This window comes from Narcine bancroftii, chromosome 1, assembly GCF_036971445.1.
Source record: "Narcine bancroftii isolate sNarBan1 chromosome 1, sNarBan1.hap1, whole genome shotgun sequence".
Lineage (NCBI taxonomy): Eukaryota > Metazoa > Chordata > Chondrichthyes > Torpediniformes > Narcinidae > Narcine > Narcine bancroftii.
In genome coordinates, this window is record NC_091469.1 from 352,868,963 (window position 1) to 352,888,211 (window position 19,249).

The 19,249-nt window shown below is 36.4% G+C and overlaps 1 protein-coding gene across 2 annotated transcripts in view; it reads left to right on the forward strand.

Annotated features, from left to right (window-relative positions):
- phlpp1 (PH domain and leucine rich repeat protein phosphatase 1) overlaps positions 1-19,249 on the forward strand; it is a 186,697-nt gene that overhangs the window by 113,968 nt on the left and 53,480 nt on the right. For both annotated transcript variants that reach the window (XM_069910973.1, XM_069910981.1), the window contains exons 4-7: positions 3,884-4,050; positions 9,565-9,711; positions 9,872-10,102; positions 13,223-13,422. In XM_069910973.1, the coding sequence (XP_069767074.1) occupies positions 3,884-4,050; positions 9,565-9,711; positions 9,872-10,102; positions 13,223-13,422 (745 nt within the window). The remainder of the gene's footprint in view (positions 1-3,883; positions 4,051-9,564; positions 9,712-9,871; positions 10,103-13,222; positions 13,423-19,249) is intronic.

A 19,249-nucleotide genomic window follows, 5' to 3' on the forward strand; every position in this document is an offset into this window, starting at 1 on the left:
CTCATCAACTTCAGTCCTTTCTCTTGTCCACAAATCTCTCTGAAGCAGCTTCTGTCCATGCAGCCTTTTTAGCTCTGCACATTGATTTATCACTGCTTTTTCAAAGATAGCCTTCTTTGTATCTTCTGCTTTGTCTTTTCATGAATAACCTTAAACTGATTTGGCATCACTGCTCAGAGTACACTCAATAATCTCATTCTTCTTTAACCATATTTTTGGATACCATCTTTCATTCATCTCCTAAATGATTTCACTGCACTGGGCGAGGTGGATGGAAATATCATTTGTGAAGAGAATGCATGAATATTTTTCCATAAAACAAGGATTCTTTTTCATAAAGAGTAGTTGAGTGAATGAGTGAATTTGGCCAACTGGTTAAATACCTGGAGTTATAATGTCATAAAAGGACCATGGACTCTTTAGAAATGAGTCTGAAACAGGTCCTGAATATTTCAGAATAATATGCATTCTGGAAAGTTTGGGAAAAAAAGCAGGGATTAAGAAGAATTTGCTAAGTGAGTGATTGAAGTGTCAGTGGGAGCATTTGGTGACCAGCGACCATAATATGGCATCACCGCTCAGAGTACACTCAATAATCTCATTCTTCTTTAACTTATACAGATTTGATTTGTAGCAGGCAAAAATAAATTTCATGTAATATGACACTGTTTTATTTCTATGATAATAATTGAATCTTGAATTCTATTAGTTTTAAAATAGTTATGGCATAGGGTAGGATCTGTCCACAGTTTAGGGCATGGTTTATTTTGATAGTATTAGACCTGAACTCGGGAGAGGCTGTTTGCAGATACATGGAAGTTTTTCCCCTTCTCTGCCATATTATAGGCTTGCCATCAAGTTTGAAGGCCACAGAATAAAAGGGATTTGGGCAGCATGGGTATAAAATTGGCTCGGTAATAGTGAAAAGAAAACACAAAGTTGCAAGTGATATAAATCTGAAATAATTTAAAAAAATAGAAAATACTGCAAATACAGACTGGAAAACATACGTGGAGAGAGAAACAGCAAATTTTTCAGGTTCATAGACTTTCTTTAGACTCCATAAAGTCTGATGAGAGGTTGTTATCTGAAACATTAATATTACTTTAAATAGAAAAAAATGTACATTTGAGTTCCTAGAGAGATTGTATCAGGGTTACTTGGCACAATTTTTGAATTTTCAATTAAATTACAAAATTGGTAATCTGTGAAGAAGATGGTAATAAACCAAGAGAAAAAAGTGTGATGGTAGAATTAGCCACTAGGTGACAGATGAAATATAATCCTGAGAAATTGCAACTGTTACATTTTGATGGGAAGAATGAGAAAAGACAATATAAATTTGAAGGCTTCATTTTCTGAAAAAATAGTAGTGAAAACAGCTATCTGGTGATATTTGTTCATTTAATGTGATAATGCAGGTTGAGAAAGAAGGTAGGAGAGCATATTGGATCTTGGGAATTAAATAAAGACATAGAGTACAAATGTAAGGAAGTCATGATGTTCCTTTATTAAACTAAATTGGCCACAACCAGAGTATTGCATCCATTGCTGGATGACACTCATCAGGAAAGATGAAAAGGCTTTGGAGATTGTGCAGTTGAGATTTACTAAAATGATTCCAAGAATGAATGATTTTCTGATGCATTTTAGAGGTTGGAATGTTCCCCCTCGAAATCAGACATTCTATGAGATCTGATAGAAGTACTTAAAACCACAAAGACCAGAAAAAGAGTAGATAGAGAGAAATGGTTTTATTGCCCACGGCACTTAAAAATTCTGATGAATAAATTGTAGCGCGATTAATGACCACCCACAGTCACAAAGCAAGCAGTCAAAGGCTTTATTAATCAGAAAACCCAAGCATGCCTCTACATGCTGCTGGCTCACATCCAAGACAGGTATGAGGGAGGAGACTAGGGCTCTCAGCCTATATTAGGGGATCTTAATAGGGAGGGGCTACAGGTACAGAAGGTGGGTCAGCCTGCCCAGCCCAGTGAGGATATGCCTGGACATGCCCACAGTACCGTGTTCCACCACACTTGCGAGCAGCTATACTTTGTGAGGTGTTTGAGGAGATTCGGTATGTCACTGAAGACTCTCAAAAACATCTGCAGGTGTACTGTGGAGAGCTTTCTGGCCGGTTGCATCACTATCTGGTATGGAGACGCCAACTCTCAGGACAAGAAAAAACTCCAGAGGGTTCTTAACTCAGCCTCTGACATTACAGGCACCAGACCACTCCATTGAGGACATCTGCAAGAGGCAATGTCTTAAAAAAACACCCTCTATCCTCAAAGACCCCCACCACCCAGGCCATGGCTTCTTTACTTTGCTACCATCGGTGAAAAAGGAACAGGAGCCTAAAGACAAGTGACAGAGGGACGGCTTCTTCCCCACTGCCATCAGATTACTGAATAATCAATGAACCCAAGACACTGCCTTACTTTAAGTGCACTATTTGTTTTATTTATTGTTGTAAGGTGGTTTATATGAATGTTTGCTCTATGATGCTGCAGCAAATCACCGAATTTTGTGACTTGTTCACGTTATAAATTCTGCTTCTGATTCTGATAAAAAAGTGATTTTCTTTGTTACATTGAAGACGCAATATTACTATCTTTACCAACAGTTCAAAATAATTTGAACTATGAACTATCGTTATTATCATCTCAATTTACTCTCTCTAATGCACCATCTCCATCCTAACTCCATGCCCAGTCATCTGGGCAACAAGGGAGAGGCAGATTTCATCTTGACAATTGTTTTAATGTCTGGCAGCTTGAAATAGCTTTGACATGATGAAAATTGATGGATTCCAGTATATTTGTAAAATACATTTATTTTACATTTCGGCTTTCACATGGCACATCTGTTTCTGCATTCTCCCAATATGATACAATTCCATTATCATGCTCACCTTTGCTACATTCTAGCCTCTTCAGTGCATTGGGACTGAATTCTTTTTGAGTCAGGGTGGAGAGAAGAAAATATCCTTGTATAAAATATAGCATTGAATGAATGCAAAATAATCCCGAAAAAAATGATTTACTTCTTTTTGCTCCTTCATCTCCCATTTTCTTCCTGATGTACTTAATGACTTGAGTACAAAGTGGTAGGTTTTTTTAATCCTCTGCAGGGTTTTCCATTATTGTTTTAATCTACTAAAATAGAGTTGAGCATTTCATTTTTGAGATAGTTGAGATCAGTTGTGTTCTTAATCATCACACATCACACATGGACTTTAATCATAGATAATGATTTAGGCCCTATTTCCCAAGCTTGTATTGGAGGTTTTTTTAATGTATAAGCATAAATGAATCATATTTCTGTTTCACCTTTGAAGTGTTGGGCCAAAGTTGCAGGGGATTTTAGAAATAACTTTTTTACATTGTCAAAATGATTGGGTACTCGTTGCTTGCGAGATTGTGGAAGCAAAAGTTGATTGGAAAGACATTTAAGGGAAAATAATTAATAGGCTCAGTGAAAGAGTGAGAGAATAAACCTGATTATATTTGCTCTATGGAAGGAGCCACCATTGTATTTATTGAGCCAATTAGTTTCCTCCTCTAACATAATAACTCTAATTTAAGCAATGAATAGCTAATGTAATTGTATTTATTAATGTAATTGTAGTTATGTGTATGCATTGTACATGTTGATGAAATTTATCAATTTGAAATCTATGTGCCCTACGAAGTTAAATAGCTTAGATTATTTTTAATTGCCCCATCATCTATTAGTGAGGCTTTGATGGAAAGCTCTAACAACTCATCCATTTGAAAATTTTCCAGCAACATTAGTTTTCAGAAGATAACCATTTGTTGTATCAGAGAAGTGGGCTTTTAAAAATGAGAAAACATTATGCCTGTTGTTCTTTCAGATTGTGTCCCAGCGAATTAGCTCAGTCGATTTATCATGTTGCAGCTTGGAAATGCTCCCAAATAACCTCTTCTATAGCCAGGACCTTACTCATTTGAATCTTAAACAGAATTTTCTCAAGCAGAATTCAGTGCCTGGATCAAATGGAGGACTGGGTGATCTTCAAAGGTAATTATTTTTTATTTTCAAATAATGTTTTTTTGGTGATATTTTAAATATTTAATTGTAGTCCAATAGGATTAAATATTTGGATGGCATGCATTCATTTCAAAATACACCCATCCGTCTTCATAGTCATATGTAAGCAATTGTTTGGTACTCTATTTATAAGTATTCATGACTTTGCTCTTGAGCAGATTATCTTAGCAGTCCTTAGTTTCCCCAGTGATTTCAGAATTTGCACCACTAACTGCAAAAGGGACCAGGTGTTAAGTAAGAGCACATATAGAATGACCTATCCTTTACACTGCTGTAAAAAAAAATCCTAGCAATTTCAAGAAATGTATGGATGCATAAAATATATGATTCACACACTTTTTAATGCAGCAAATTTCACTCATTGCACATCAACAAAGTGAGTCAGAGATTAGACATAAGAAAAATACATAAAATTAGAATTAAAATTGTTAGCTATTAGGTGAATAACTGAAAGAGGAAACTGATCCTGGATAATGAAAATTTTCATTCTTTTAATTTATTAATTCTTATGATGTATCGTTTTTGAAAATGTGAGAGAATCTATTAAGATAGTTACGACATTTTGTCATCCCTCCTAAAGCTTGATTTCGGATGTACTTTTTCTACTGCAAAGAATCTGCTTCTAGTGGGTTCAAGTCAGTAGGTCATTCTCAAATGTTGCTTGAAGAGAAGAGCTTGCATAAAATAGAAATAGTGATTTGATGAAGGGAGTGATGAACAAGAGAAAATCAACATGGATAAAAACTAATAAGAAAGACTTTGACAAGCAAAAGATCATGATTAAAATGAGAGTGGAATCTTTACTTTTTAATTACAGCTCTTTCCCTTTGCAAGTGAATTCTGTTCACAATGCAACATAAAAAGATTGGAGAGGGAAAAGGATTGATTTTAACGTGGGATTTTTTTTAACCTTAAAACAACCATTAACAATTATTTTCTCATTGAGGAAAATCTAATTTTTTTTTGTTGAAAACCTTCAGTTCCTCTGAATTTTTTTCTCATTCATCTTGGTCTGTGGTTTTCACTGTTTCCATCTGGACCTCTTGAGCCTTATTTATTTCAGTCTGGTACCAAGACGTTATAAAACTGCCATCGTTGCCGATCTTCATTTAGGATATTAGATCAAATTCTCTGCTATCTTGCCTGAAAAAGATCTCATGACACCATTTAAAGAACAGATGCTATAGCTACACACTAACACTCCTTTTAATTATGTTTGGGATTAAAGAGTTTTTGTTTGCACTAACATAGGAACAGCAATGGAAAATTCACCAGACAATGGTAAATTCAAAATAATATTTTTTATTAAACTATTAACAACATAACATTTCTTACTTTTCTTTAAACTTACTTAACTCTAAACTTAACCCCACTATGTGCAAATGTAAATTTATATATATATATATATATGTGTGTGTGTGTGTGTGTGTGTGTGTGTGTGTGTGTGTGTATGCATATATATATATATTTTTATATATATATATATATATATTTATATATATATATTTATATATATATATATGTGTGTGTGTGTGTATGTAGGTATGTATATGTAGGTATGTATATGTATATATATGTGTGTGTATAATTCAAAATCCTCATCTGAAAAGTCAATCTTTAAAAGTTCAGCATCATTTTAGTCCTGCTTGAAGGTCATAAATTCTCTGTTCAGAAGTAATTATAAAGTGTTTTTAAACATTATATCTTCAGTTCTCTTTTACTCACAATTATATTTTCCACATGATAATGCCTTCTTATCAAAAACAGCGAATGTGGCTATTTTCTTTCACAATGAATTCACAAACCCAGACAAGGGTTAAACAAGTGTGGTTATCTTCTTCCATGATGAAGTCACATACCAGACAAGGGTTAAACAAAGTAGCCAAACACAAAAATAGACCCAGTAGAATTCTGTCCTCTTTTCCAAAAAGACAGCAAAGTGGTCTTCATAAATTCAATAGCCACTGATTCTGTGTTCCCCTTCCTCTAGGACTAACACACAACAAACAGCACTAATTCTTGTTAGTGTAACTCAACCCTGTCTTTCACAAGTTTTCAGACCCTGTTTGTGACAGGGTTTTGGTTTCTGTGAACTCCAAGCTGAACTGATCCAAAGCTAAACTCAAAATGTCTGAATTTGGTAAAATATATATTTCTCCAAATTATGTGATGGTTACAACATGGATGAGGTGAGTCCCAATTCTTGGAAACCACATGACCATTAGTTTTATTTCTATCAAAATTCTGTTCCTTTTTCAAAACCATTCCAAATGCATAACAACCTCTGACCTCACCTCTAAGAGGCTTAAGTCGCTTTGATTTAAAAAAAAGATGGCTTCCTCAGCAGTTCTTGAATAATTAAGGCCCACTTGAAATCCATTAGTTCTGTCTGTCCAATACACGTCAACTCCAAGAATGAACACTCTTCTCTGAAAACAATGGTGGGGCAAGTTTCTTCGGCAAGACACTGAAGTGACTGATCAGAGGGAATCAGTTTGTGTGTGTCCAATGAGCAACAGATCTCTCTCTGAAACCAACAGGAATGTTCTTGAGTGGTAACCAATTACCTTTAAGCACCAGAGCTTGGTAAAAATTCATAAATGTTAAATTCTGGGCATAGTATAAGAATTGCCTGATACCGGTGAACTTGGAGGAGTGAGAAGTGAGATTGGACTATGAATCAAAGAACTTATATGCACTTACACTTAGAATTAGAAGGGGGTTAAGTTAAATTAATGGTAATGTTAAAGTTTGATCCTGTTTTTATGTTTTAAAGAAAATTAAAAGTAACTTTTGTTAAAGTAACCATTTGTCTTGGTGAATTTCTATTGCTGCTGGGTTTTGGGGTCCTCTCGGCCTGTAACACTAACCTTTATACTTTTGCTAATTATATGTCTTAAACTAGTGGTTCTCAACCTTTCCTTCCCACTCACATTCCACCTTAAGCAATCCCTATGCCATAAGTGCTTTGTGATTGGTAAGGGATTGCTTAAGGTATTATGGGAGTGGGAAGGAAAGGTTGAGAACCACTGCTTTTGATCATTTGTTACTGAAATATTTTTCTTGAGAAACATTGTTATTGGCCTATTTCCTTTGGAGTTATGAAACTGCACATAATGAGTCAATTAGGTACGATTAAAACAATGGCTTTCAAACTTTTTCTTATGGTAGAATGTGAGTTTAAGGGGGCACTTTGAAAACCATTATCTTAAATAAAAGGAAAACTATGATTGCTTTCTAAATGTTTATTTTGGTTGCATGATTCACATTTCACCATTTGGTTTGTCAGTGGAAGTTGTTCAAAATGTAGTATATAATTCATTAAGTCTTTAAATAATTTTTCCCGACATAAAAGCAATACTAACCCTTAACAATCCTATTTCAAAATGTGTATTTTAATTATTTTCCCAGTAAACTGTGGCATCTGTTTTCAATAGTACAGGATGTTACAGGAAATACAGAGCAATTTATACAATAGGTCAATTATACACACGATTTTAATTTTTGCTTTTGGAGCTAATCAATGTGATGTTGCTGTCTCATTTTTTTTAAACTTTATTTATTTGTTCAAAAAACAAATAGTATATGACATTTACAACAATTAACCATAAACATTTTTTTATATATAGGGAAAAAAAGAAAAAAAATGAAAAGAAAAGAATTCCCCCCCCCCCTTCAGCCAACTCTCCTAAGGAGAGGCATAAAGAAAGAAAAAATATTAAAGAAAAATTAAATATACATATTAATATCTAATCAAAGTAAATTGAAATGTAAATATTCTGAATATAACAACCACTTATTAATTAAAAAATTATAATTATCACGCAAAACATGTAATTTTTTCCATTATTAAACAATATCTCATCTCATTATGCCATCTATTAATATCAATCATATTTGTATCTTTCCACGTACTAGCAATACATTTTTTCGCTACAGATAAAGCTAAATATACAAAAGCAAGCTGAAACTTATCTAATCCCAAGCCTTTCAGAGGTTGCAAACTACCCAATAAAAATACTGTCGGATCTAAAAGTATTTTAATCTTATACAGGTATTCTAAAAACAATTGAATTTTCTTCCAAAAAGATTGTATATGTATACATGACCAAACAGCATGAAAAAAGTTTTCACTGTCTCATTTAATATTTGTACATTTGCTTGAATGGTGTTTTTTTCTTTACTGTCTAATGTCAGAAGAAAATGGAGACTAATACAGATTTTTAACAATCTTTTATCGTATGTTTCATTAAATGTAACATCGAGTCAACAATTTTTTTCAGAAGGTTTGCTTCCTGAAAAAAATTTGTAGATTATGATGGACAACTTCAGATGAACTCAAAAATAATTTCAGATTTGATGTGTCAAATAGGAATTTGGAGAAAGGTTAAATGATCTCTTATTGAATATAGCAATTTTAATCTGATAATGATATTGACACATTGCATTCGTTCAATTGACCTAAAAATGTTTTATCGCTGATTTTCATTTGTACTCAGCTATGATGCCTCTCGTGTCGGTGTCCAACAATAGTCAGCTCGCATTGATGGACTCCAGTTGCCTGATATTGCTTTTCTATGGTTGCAATGTCCTGGTGAAACCTTACACCATATTCATCACAAAATCAGCAGAGAAGAAGTCCAAGTCTGAATGCAGAAAATTAATTTTCAATGACATATTGCACTTAATGATTTGTATGCTTGAAGTAGACTTAAAATATGACAGGAAATCTCAAAAATAGATCCGATTTTTTTAAAAATGTGATAGGAAAATTTTAAGGATATTTGGGTAATCAGCAGCGCAAAATCCATAAAATACACCCAAAGGTGTTCAAAGTGTTTGGCCAATGTAATTAGTCTCTTTAAGCATATGAACTGCACATTAGATGCATTCTCAGCCCCACTCAGGTCATAAACGCCATGGTATGGTTGAGCTATGATCCAGTTTGAACAAAACCTGTTGTTATAATTAGATGGTGTCTCTGTTCCGAAGGCCTTATTTTGAAAGTACAATAAGTAATATATATCCGCTTTTCTAATGTTGGAACTTCATTAAAGAGAGAGTCCTCAATAATTGTAAGATGTAATCTCTTTGGAGATTATTGTATAGAGACCTAAAATTTTAAATGGGCCCTAATGGCCCTTGAGACCATGCCGCTCAATTATACCCAATTGACCTACATACAACCTGATATATTTTGAAGGGTCAGACAAAACCGGAACATCCAGAGGAAACCCACGCAGACACAGAGAGAATATACAAACTCCTTACAGACATCGTCAGATTCAAATCTCAGTTGTTGATGCTGTTACAGCGTTGTGCTAACTGCTACGCTAAACGTGCCTCCCTTTAAATGAAAGATTCTTTGCAAGTTAAAATTTTTGAGTAATTATTAGTTCATTGCTTTACTGCATGCAATGTACCTTTAATAGCATGATGTTGTTATGCTTTTACATTTAACTCCTTCAAAAATTTATGCTGCAGATTCATGAAGCTGAAAAGTCTAAATCTGTCAAATAACCACATGGGGGAATTTCCATTTGCTGTGTGTGATATTGCAACTCTTTCAGAGCTCAACCTTTCATGCAATGCCCTGAAATTTATCCCAACAGCAGTTGGCAGAATGGATAAGTAAGTATCCAGGATCTTGTGATGTATTTATATTCATTAATTTATTGTATTTTGCCTTAATAATATGCTGATAAAGAAACAATTGGAAAGCCTTGCAGAGCAAAAGCCTTAATGAGATAAATAAACTGATGGTGTTTTTCTTTACCTTCCTGAAATTTAGCCTGCAGATTTTTCTACTGGATGGCAACTGTCTCAGTTCTATCCCATCAGTGTTGGGGAACCTGAAGCGACTGAATTACCTGGGCCTATCCTTCAATGAGTTCAAAAACATTCCAGTAGTTCTGGAGGACCTAACAGCTGTGGAAAGACTTTGTATGTCAGGCAATGCCTTGGAGATGCTGAGTCTGAAAAGTTTGTGCAGAATGCCCCACATCAAACAGCTGGATTTAAGGTAGTTCCTTTTCCAAATTCAGATGCCTTGCAGATTTATTGATTATCTGTTGTGAGTAAAATAGAGGTAAATGAAAGCTTGTGTTTTTTTTCTCCTTTGAATCAGTTGGATAGTCAGACCTGTTTCACTTTAGAGTATACCAGGTTAAACTTCTCTTGCTGTGCTGCATTGATAAGGGCTATGTTTATCAGAGAAGTATTGCAAGTATTATTGTCAGTGGTTAGTTTCATAAAGTAAATTGAAGCTTTATTTGAGATCACTTGTATATTTATGTTGTAAGAGAAAATATTGTGAAAGGCTGTCCAGTAGTACTTGGCCTACTTGCAAAATTTTAATTTGTTACGGAATTTTCTCCTTAAAGATTTGCAAGATAAAGCATAATCTATATTCAACATACCCTCTTTGTGTAGAGTTTTTGGTAGTTTCAGTCTTGTATAGGTATTTTAACTGCTTGTTTTATCAACATTGTGATAAAACTCCTATACAATTCTGCAAATTCATTGTAGTAAATTTCACTTCCATGGCTTTGACCTTTCAATATAATGATGAAATAAGTTACTCAGTGTTTAGCGTCAGACAAATAGATTGCCAAACCAGAAAGAATGAGCTATTGAAGTAATCTATTATTGAGAATGGATTGGCAAAATAGAGCAGTGTATTTTTAGACTGTATGTGGAACAAAATGTATTTTTGTATGCTATTGTTAATAGGCAGCAGGCAGATCCAAGGGAATACTTTAAGGAACTCCATAGATCACAGCTCAATTAAGGGAAGGGATTAGAGGAAAAAATACAAGTTGTTTCTAGTTTCTTCCAACTGGACATTAGAGGAAGTGTATGGTGTTTTTAACTGTAGTAAATGCTTGAAATGGGTCAAGAAGATTAAAGGATAGTCACAGTCTGTACGTCGGATTTCTCTGCTGCTGAAGCATTCTTCCACACTAGAGTTACCTCGAGACTTATCCCTCAAATCATACCAAGTCATTCTGATCTGTGAATTAGTTTCTTGACCTGCATTAGCTCTGCATTAAGCAAGGTTTTGATCTTAAAATTCTCTGTCTTGGATTCAGTTTCATGGAGGGCTTTGAGTTCTCTGCAATTCTCCAATTTTTTTAAAAATTACAGCATGATAGAAGCCGATTCAAACCTACAACCCCGAATGTTTTAGAGGGTGGGAAGAAATCCGAGGACTCTGTAAAACCTCCTGAGGTTAGAGAGGGGACATACAAAAAATGTGGTAGTGCTGTTGGAGCTGCAGTAATGGTAGGGCTGCCACTGGTGCAGACCCAGGAGAGCAGGGAGCAGAGACACAGTTCTGCTCTACAGGGTCCAACTGCCTGGCCTGAATGCCAACAGCTCCGTACAGGCTTTAAATGGCTTGTTAAAGGAACCAGCAGTGTTTTTTATTTCAAATCCTGCAATTGCAGGACTTATGCCTAAGATGGTAGTACCTGTGCTTGACAGTGGCCTTGAGGGATTTGCAGACTCGGTGGGACACCAGAAACTGGAAGAAAACTCCCAATGGAGAAGGAGAACCATCAGAGACACCCAACAGAAAGGTGATGACCAAGGTGGACCAGTGAGGGGCAGCTGAAGGACTCACATTGGCTATGGGCTGTTGGGAATGCGGTCAAAGAATTCATGCAGGCTGCAAGCTGCTGGCGACTTGTGATAGAAGGACTCACACAGGCTTCGGGCAGCTGGGGACGCAATCGAAGGACTCACACAGGTTGCAGGCTATTTGCAGTCAAAGGACCCATATGGGCTGCTGGAGCCTATCTCATGAGAACCAGATATCAGAACTGGATGTGAGTGGGTGCTGAGGGCAAGAGGGCTCCCAAAGGGCCTCAGATGCTGAAGGCTTTCAGATCATATTGGCGATTTGTACTTTGAGCTCAGAGAGAAGGGGTCTGTGCGGCTGCAGATGCTGTGGGAGCACTGGAGGTGAATCCATGTGCACTTAGTGACTCCGAAGGGACTCTCTTTTGCTTCTATTTCTCTTACTGTGAGTGGTACCTGGCTAATACTAATGGCGACACGTTGTCTGCCTTATGCCAGAATAAAGGACATTTCAGGTAATATTACATTTTCTGTTTTATTACATAACAGTAAAAGAACCTAGAAACTTACAGACAGCCCAGCTATGATCCCAGGTTGCTGGCACTGTAATAGCATTATGCATCCTGATTTTTTTCTTATTTAAATTGTTGCAGCATTGGCAAGTCTGCTTTTAACTACCTTGGTTGTAAGCCAGAATTCTGTTCCGAAACCTGCATTAATTCTTTCAGATACTCTTTGCCTCCTTAGTCAGCTATCGTAAAACCATCTTAAGTGATTCAGTGTGAAGACTCCGTTTGATAACAATCCTGTAAAGTATTTTTGGGATATTTTGATACATTAATACTTCTAGGGTAGAATACAAGCAATGTTAATGTTTGATCTAGCTCTCAAAGTTCCTACTGGTTCTTTTCTTGCCATCTTTGTTTGCGTGCTTTCATGCAAAATAAATCTAGAAAACTGGATACATCTGTTCCTTGACTGGTGAAATGAGACTCAGGAATGAGCCTTGAAAACATAGTTCGAAACAACACTGGAAACAACAGAAGGAGGTTTTCATGGAAGATGATTTCAGGTTTGGAGAAGAAGAATATTGAGTAAATGGATGCAAGGGATTTAGATTGTATGGAGTATTTTGTGCCTTTTGCACAGGGGGATTATGCAGATTTTGTGTGTTTTATGTTCATATTATAAAACATTATTTTTTTGATGTAATGGTGGTGTCCTTCACTCTTTTATATGAGTGCTGTAATTTCATTCTAGTTAAAAGCAGGTATATACTGACACATTAGTATTTGGCTCACTTTTCCAACGTTGAACCTTCTGACCAAGCATATTGACTTGTTTCCTGAATCATGCCATTTTGGTGTCTGTATTTATTAGTGTTCTTTTCTAAATCTTTATTAATAATGGTATTTTCCACATTTATATAATCTTGAAACCCATTATGTGTAATTCTGCAATGGAATAAAAGTGTTTTGTTTAAATGCTTTTATTCTAAGTAAAGCTTGAAATGACTGACAAATCCAAATTCTCTGAAATAGTTTGAATGTTATCTCCTTAGACTCAATCGCATTGCCAAGTTGGAAGAAGCAGATGCAGATCTGCAGCATGTCACACATCTGGACCTGCGTGACAACAAACTGAGCCTCCTTGATTGCACAGTATTTCACAATATTGAGGTATTACGTTGTGAACGAAACCAACTAACTAGTCTTAAAGTCGGTGGATATTTTCTGAAGACTCTTCATGCTGCCTCAAATCGTAAGTTTATATTTCCTAACTCTGTTCCAAAAATAATGATGATTTGATGAGCTTGCATAAATAACTATAGTAGGAATATAATTGTTAGGGTGGGTTTTTCTTGGTTTATAAATTGTTGTCCACCAACTCTGGACCATAACATTTGTTTGAGCATGGCCTTCCTTGTGGACCCTTGCTTGGAATCCAGCTTGTAGCACTTTGGTTTGGCATATTGAAGGAAAGAAACTGCCTTAACAGGGCCAGTAAAGATTCACAGAAGCCAGTTTGACAGTCACCATAGTTCAGCCATATAAAAACCATGTTGAGTTGAACTCTTAATTGTTTTTAAATATTTTCAGTAATAGTTGGGGCATCCAAAAATATTGTTAATGTGAAAATCATTGAAATTCTAATAAGCACACCCAACACCAAAATTTATTTCAGCAATAAAAACTAACTTGAATTAATATACAACTCACCTTTCTCCTTGGAGCCCATGTCTTCCAGTTGCATAAATAAATGGAGATTGCCGTGCTTGACCTGCTTCAGGTTTGGGCAGGCTTGTGCTCCTGAGAGCAGGGATATCTTTAAGACATTGTGTTGTCCATTGTCTCCTTGAAAACTTAATTAGGGCAGCTAATCGTACTGGCTACTACTGATTTAAACAGATGTCAGCAAAGGAATATGGGATCTTGTTCCCTTGGTTAGATCTACAATCTAGTGCGAATGATCTGCCCTCCATCTTCCATATTTTGTTATGTTCATATGATCTCAATAGCAGGACTTTTTTGATCATCCTCAAAAATATCCTGGCTCCTTTCAACTCCAGAAGCCCATTACACATTGAGTTCCCTCATCAATAAGTACTTTTTTTTTGGGTCAGTGACTTAACCATATAGACAAGGAAAAACAGGATTATTTTAAATGCCTTGTACTTTTATGTAAAGAAAAAATAAAATAAAAATAAAAATACAATATTACCCTAAAATCAAACTAAAAACTGTTGTGACATTTGGCCTTAATGTGTGAATGCTTCCAGTTCAAAGATGATCTCATTCAATTAAGTAATTGGGTGAAGTGGATGCCTTTGAGCCACAGTGAACCTCGTGTTTGTTATGGAACACACGTGCGTGTGACGTCAGATAACAGCTTTATATTATGGGACCATTTTAGATTAAATAAAAAACACAAAGGATTAACCACGTCTCGTGTGAGTGTGTTCTACAGTGAGAGGAATATACAACAAATTAGCGATGAAGATAAAAATAAATGTTATTCCACACTCCAAATGTCGAAGGGGGAGAACAACAGATTTTAAACTGAAAATACAATGACCGTGAATTGCTGAAGCTCATTCACAATTTAACAAAGGAGAAGCCAAAAATGGCAAAAGGACGTTTTGAAGAGTACAAGGAATCAGAAAACTGGGATGAGTATGTTGAAAGATTCAATTTGTTCTGTACCGCTCAGGGTATAAGAAATATGGAGGGCAATTTAAGAAAACAGGCAACATTTTTAAGCGAGGACATATAGCCTGATAAAATCCCTAGCAGCTCCCGCAGGCCCTGATATACCGCTTTTTATTCCTCGGTGGGAGGAAATATGTCTCCAAGACCAATAGTGAGGCAGAAACCAGGGGAAACTGTGAACCAATATATGGCTGAATTGTGTAGGTTATTGAAAACTTGTGAGTTTGGAATATTCTTAAATGAAGGCATAAAGGACATGCTGGTCATTGGTTTGGCTGACTGCAACACTCAACGATTACTGAGTAAAAGACAATTAGACATTGACGCTGCACATGAATAGCACTGAGTTTCGAAATGGCCAACTGCAACTAGGGTATTATACAAGGAGAGCAGCGGGAGCATCAAATAAAGAAAGTGGAACGTCGAGATTGTTTCCACTGTGAAGAAAGTAATCACCATCCGTGTCGGTTTCTTCCAAAAATCCAAATGTTACCTCTGTAACAAAGAGGGACACATTAAGTCCAGATGCCCAAGGAAAAGGGAAAATAAAAAAAAGAGGATCACCTCAAGAAGGGAAATCAGAAGTCGAGAAATAAAACCCACAAGGTGAAGAACCTCAAGGAAGAAGAGAGAAGTTCCGACAAAAGTCTGAGCAACGACCAAAGTGGCTCTGAAGAGGACAAGTTGATGGAAGTAATGTATGTTAATAATGTGACAAAGTGCATTTCAGAAATCTTCATTCCTGTTAACATTAACAACGAACCAGTTCGGATGAAACTGGACATTGGGGGCACAGTGTCCTTAATGCCAAAGAGCCTAAAAACAAGAGTATTACCCAATCTTAGGGTGGGACAATCAAACATGGTGTTGAAAACAGTCACCGGAGAGCAAAATAAAGTACTGGGAAAATGCAAGGTAGACGTTGAATATAAGGGACAGACATCCAAAAATTACCCCTTTATATTGTGGACACAAAGGGATCTACTTTGTTTGAAAGAGATTGGATGTTACGAATCCAGTTGGATTGGAAGGACATTGGGCAATAAAAAATGTACAGACTGAGCCAGAACAAAAATCAAAACTAGAGCAAGTGCTCCAAAAGTACCAGAAAAGACCTGGGGAAAATCCAAGGATTCCATGCCAGACTGCACTAGAAACTGGAGGCCAACCCCAAATTCTTCAAATCAAGGATGGTTCCTTTTACAATGAAGAAGAGAATTGAAGCTGAACTCAACAGAATGGAAAAAGAAGGAATCATTGATAAACTCCAATACAGCATTTGGGCTGCCCTGACAGTTCCTATCAGAAACCCCAATGGTGAAATTCAAATTTGTGGTGACTAAGAACACAATTAATCAAGCTCTGCAAGTACCCCAACATCCAATTCCCAGAACAGAAGACTTGTTTCAAACATTGAATGGTGGGAAGAAATTTATGAAATTGGATTTATCACAAGCATATGAGTCAAGAAAATGTGTGGCAATTTTAATACTCATGTCGGATTGTTCATTTGCACCAGAATGCTGTACGGAATATTAGCAGCACCCGCAATATTTCAATCGATAATAGATAAGTTGTGGAATGGAATAAATGTGGGATGTTACCTCGACAATATTATCATTACTGGTCATGATGGCAAACCTCTAAAAAATACTCACCTGACTGAAGGAAGCCAGGGTCAGACTACATCAAGACAAATGTGTGTTTATGGTACCCTCAGTAACATATTTGGGATTTACATTCAACAGTGAAGAATCCGGATGAACACATCAGGTACTGAAGCTGTCTGCAGGACACCTTGCCCCACAAATCAAGCAGAATTAGTCATTCTTTGGTTTGGTGAACCATTATTGAAAGCACATCCCTAAATTGTCCACATTGTGCAATCTGCTTAATCAACTATGAAAAAAGGATCAACAATGGTGTTGGACTACAGAAATAGAAAAAAAACTTTCAAGCAGTTGAAGAAAATGCTGATCTCTAAAGATGACGTTCACATTCACTACGATCCAAGCAAAGAAGTGACCCTGGCGGTCAATGCGTCACCAATGGGCTTAGAACCAATACTGTCACAAGTCACAGAAAAAGGAGAACAACCTGTAGCTTATGGTTCTTGCTCTTTATCATCCTATAAGCAGAATTATGCACAACTGGGAAAGAAAGGACTAGCCATAATTTTTGGTGTCAAAAGATTTCATCAATACCTATATGGTAGAAAATTTACTTTAGTCAACATACCACTGATTTTAATCTTGGGCCCAAAGAAAGCATTCTGGTACTAGCAGCCACAAGAATTCAAAGATGGGCAATGCAGTTCACAGCAGACGGTTATGATTTAAAACATAGTCTCGGGAAGGAACACTGTCATGCGGATGCTTTTTCGCACCTACCTCTAATAGAGACAGAACAAATAGAAGGATTGATCAACTGGACAGCCAAGGCCACAGTCATTCATCAAGAGCAACTTTGACATGTGTCAATTACAGTAAAAACTATCAGTAAAGACGTACGAAATGAGGCGACCTTATCAAAGATCCTGTACTTCACGTTAAATGGATGGCCTGAAGCCAAGAGGATTAGGGCCGAATTAAAACCTTATTATATGCGACGCAATGAGATATCGATTAAGGAAGGTTGTTTATTGTGGGAAACAAAAACAATCATTAAAAAAAATGGCAAGCAAACATGTTAGCCGAACTCAACAACAATCATTCAGGAATGGTCTGAATGAAGTCCCTGGCCATCAATGGACATGGACATTGAACAGACCGTAAGGAGATGTCACATTTGCCAAGAAGTGCAGCCTAAAGCCGAAGCTTGGAAATGGTCTTCACACCCCTGGCACCGAATTTACATTGATTCTGCTCATCCACTTTAGGGGAAAAACTTTCTGATTGTGGTGGATGCACACTTCAAATGGCCTATGGCACCCCAAATGCAGACAACAACAGCAGAAAAAAACAACTGAGAGACAAAGGAATATTTTCGCCATGTATGGTTTGCCAATAGAACTGGTCTTTGACAATGGACCACAATTTGTGTCTGATGCTTTCAACCAATTCCTGCAAAAAAAAAGACACATCTTATAGGCATCCTATCATCTGAGTACCAATGAAGGCCCTGACGTCGTCGAACATAAGTTGGCATCACAGGATTGATTGCAAATTTTCTGTTATCCTATAGGACAACCCCACATTCTACAAAATGCACGCCAACAGAACTGATGTTTGGACACAACTTGAGAACCATACTCCGCATTACACCCAAACATGGGGCTTCATATCCAACATTCATCATCTCTTAGTAAACCAACCAGAACTCGAGAAGTTGGACAACAAGTATTAGTGAGAGATTACTGAGAGAATAAATAAACATAGATAAGAGAAGTGCTTCTGAAAAAATTGAGCCCATGTTCATATTCTGTATTGGTGGGAGAAATTATATGAAAATGATACATCAACCAATTGAGAACAATAGATACTCCAGGGGTTCGCAATCTAGAGTGGGTTTAAGCCAACGAAGACAAGTTGGATCTGACCTTGTTAATTGTTTCAGAGAGACCCTTGCTCTTAGGTACACATGGGAGGGTGATGAGCCACCACTAGATGTACCAACAGTAACTACCCAATCTCTAGGGTCAACCTATGAGGGAATGGTACTGTCTCCTGTGAGATCTAAAGTTTCCCTGGAAAGACCAAATGGTTCTCCTGAGAAGTCAAAAAGTCCTCCAAGTCTGCCATTGCTGAGGAGATCTAAACGCGAGAAGCATCCTGCATTATGTTTGAAGGACTATGTCCCATGATTGATAGAGAAGTACCATACTTAGTAGTTTACTTGTTGCCACTGACTTATATTGTTGGTATTCTTAGTTGAGTTTTAGTTTTTTTGTTTGTTTTTGGGGGCTGGAAGGAAGAGTGTTACAAAACACGCATGCGTGTGATGTCAGGTAACAGCTTTCTATTGTGGGACATAGAACCGTTTTAGATTAAATAAAGAACACAAAGGATTAACCACGATTCATGTGAGTGTGTTCTACAGTGGGAGGAATATACAACAGTATTGATATCAAATCTTGAGCTTTTGCATAATTATTGGGATCTTGATTTTGGATGTTGCCACATTATGGACCAATCTACTTAAATTATTTAGTAGCTGGAAAGAAGTTGAGTTCCATTGCTTGCCTATGCTTCATTAATGGATATCTGCCAGACTTTTTCAACCCATTATCAAATAAGTCTTGGTTAGGGAAGCAAAAACTTGTAATAAAAATTCATTTTTTAAATCAATTTTTGGAAGCATAAATATATAATTATTTTTGTCACTTTGTGGAAATACATAAATGTTTTGCCAAATTCACATAATTTTGTTGATCAAATCTC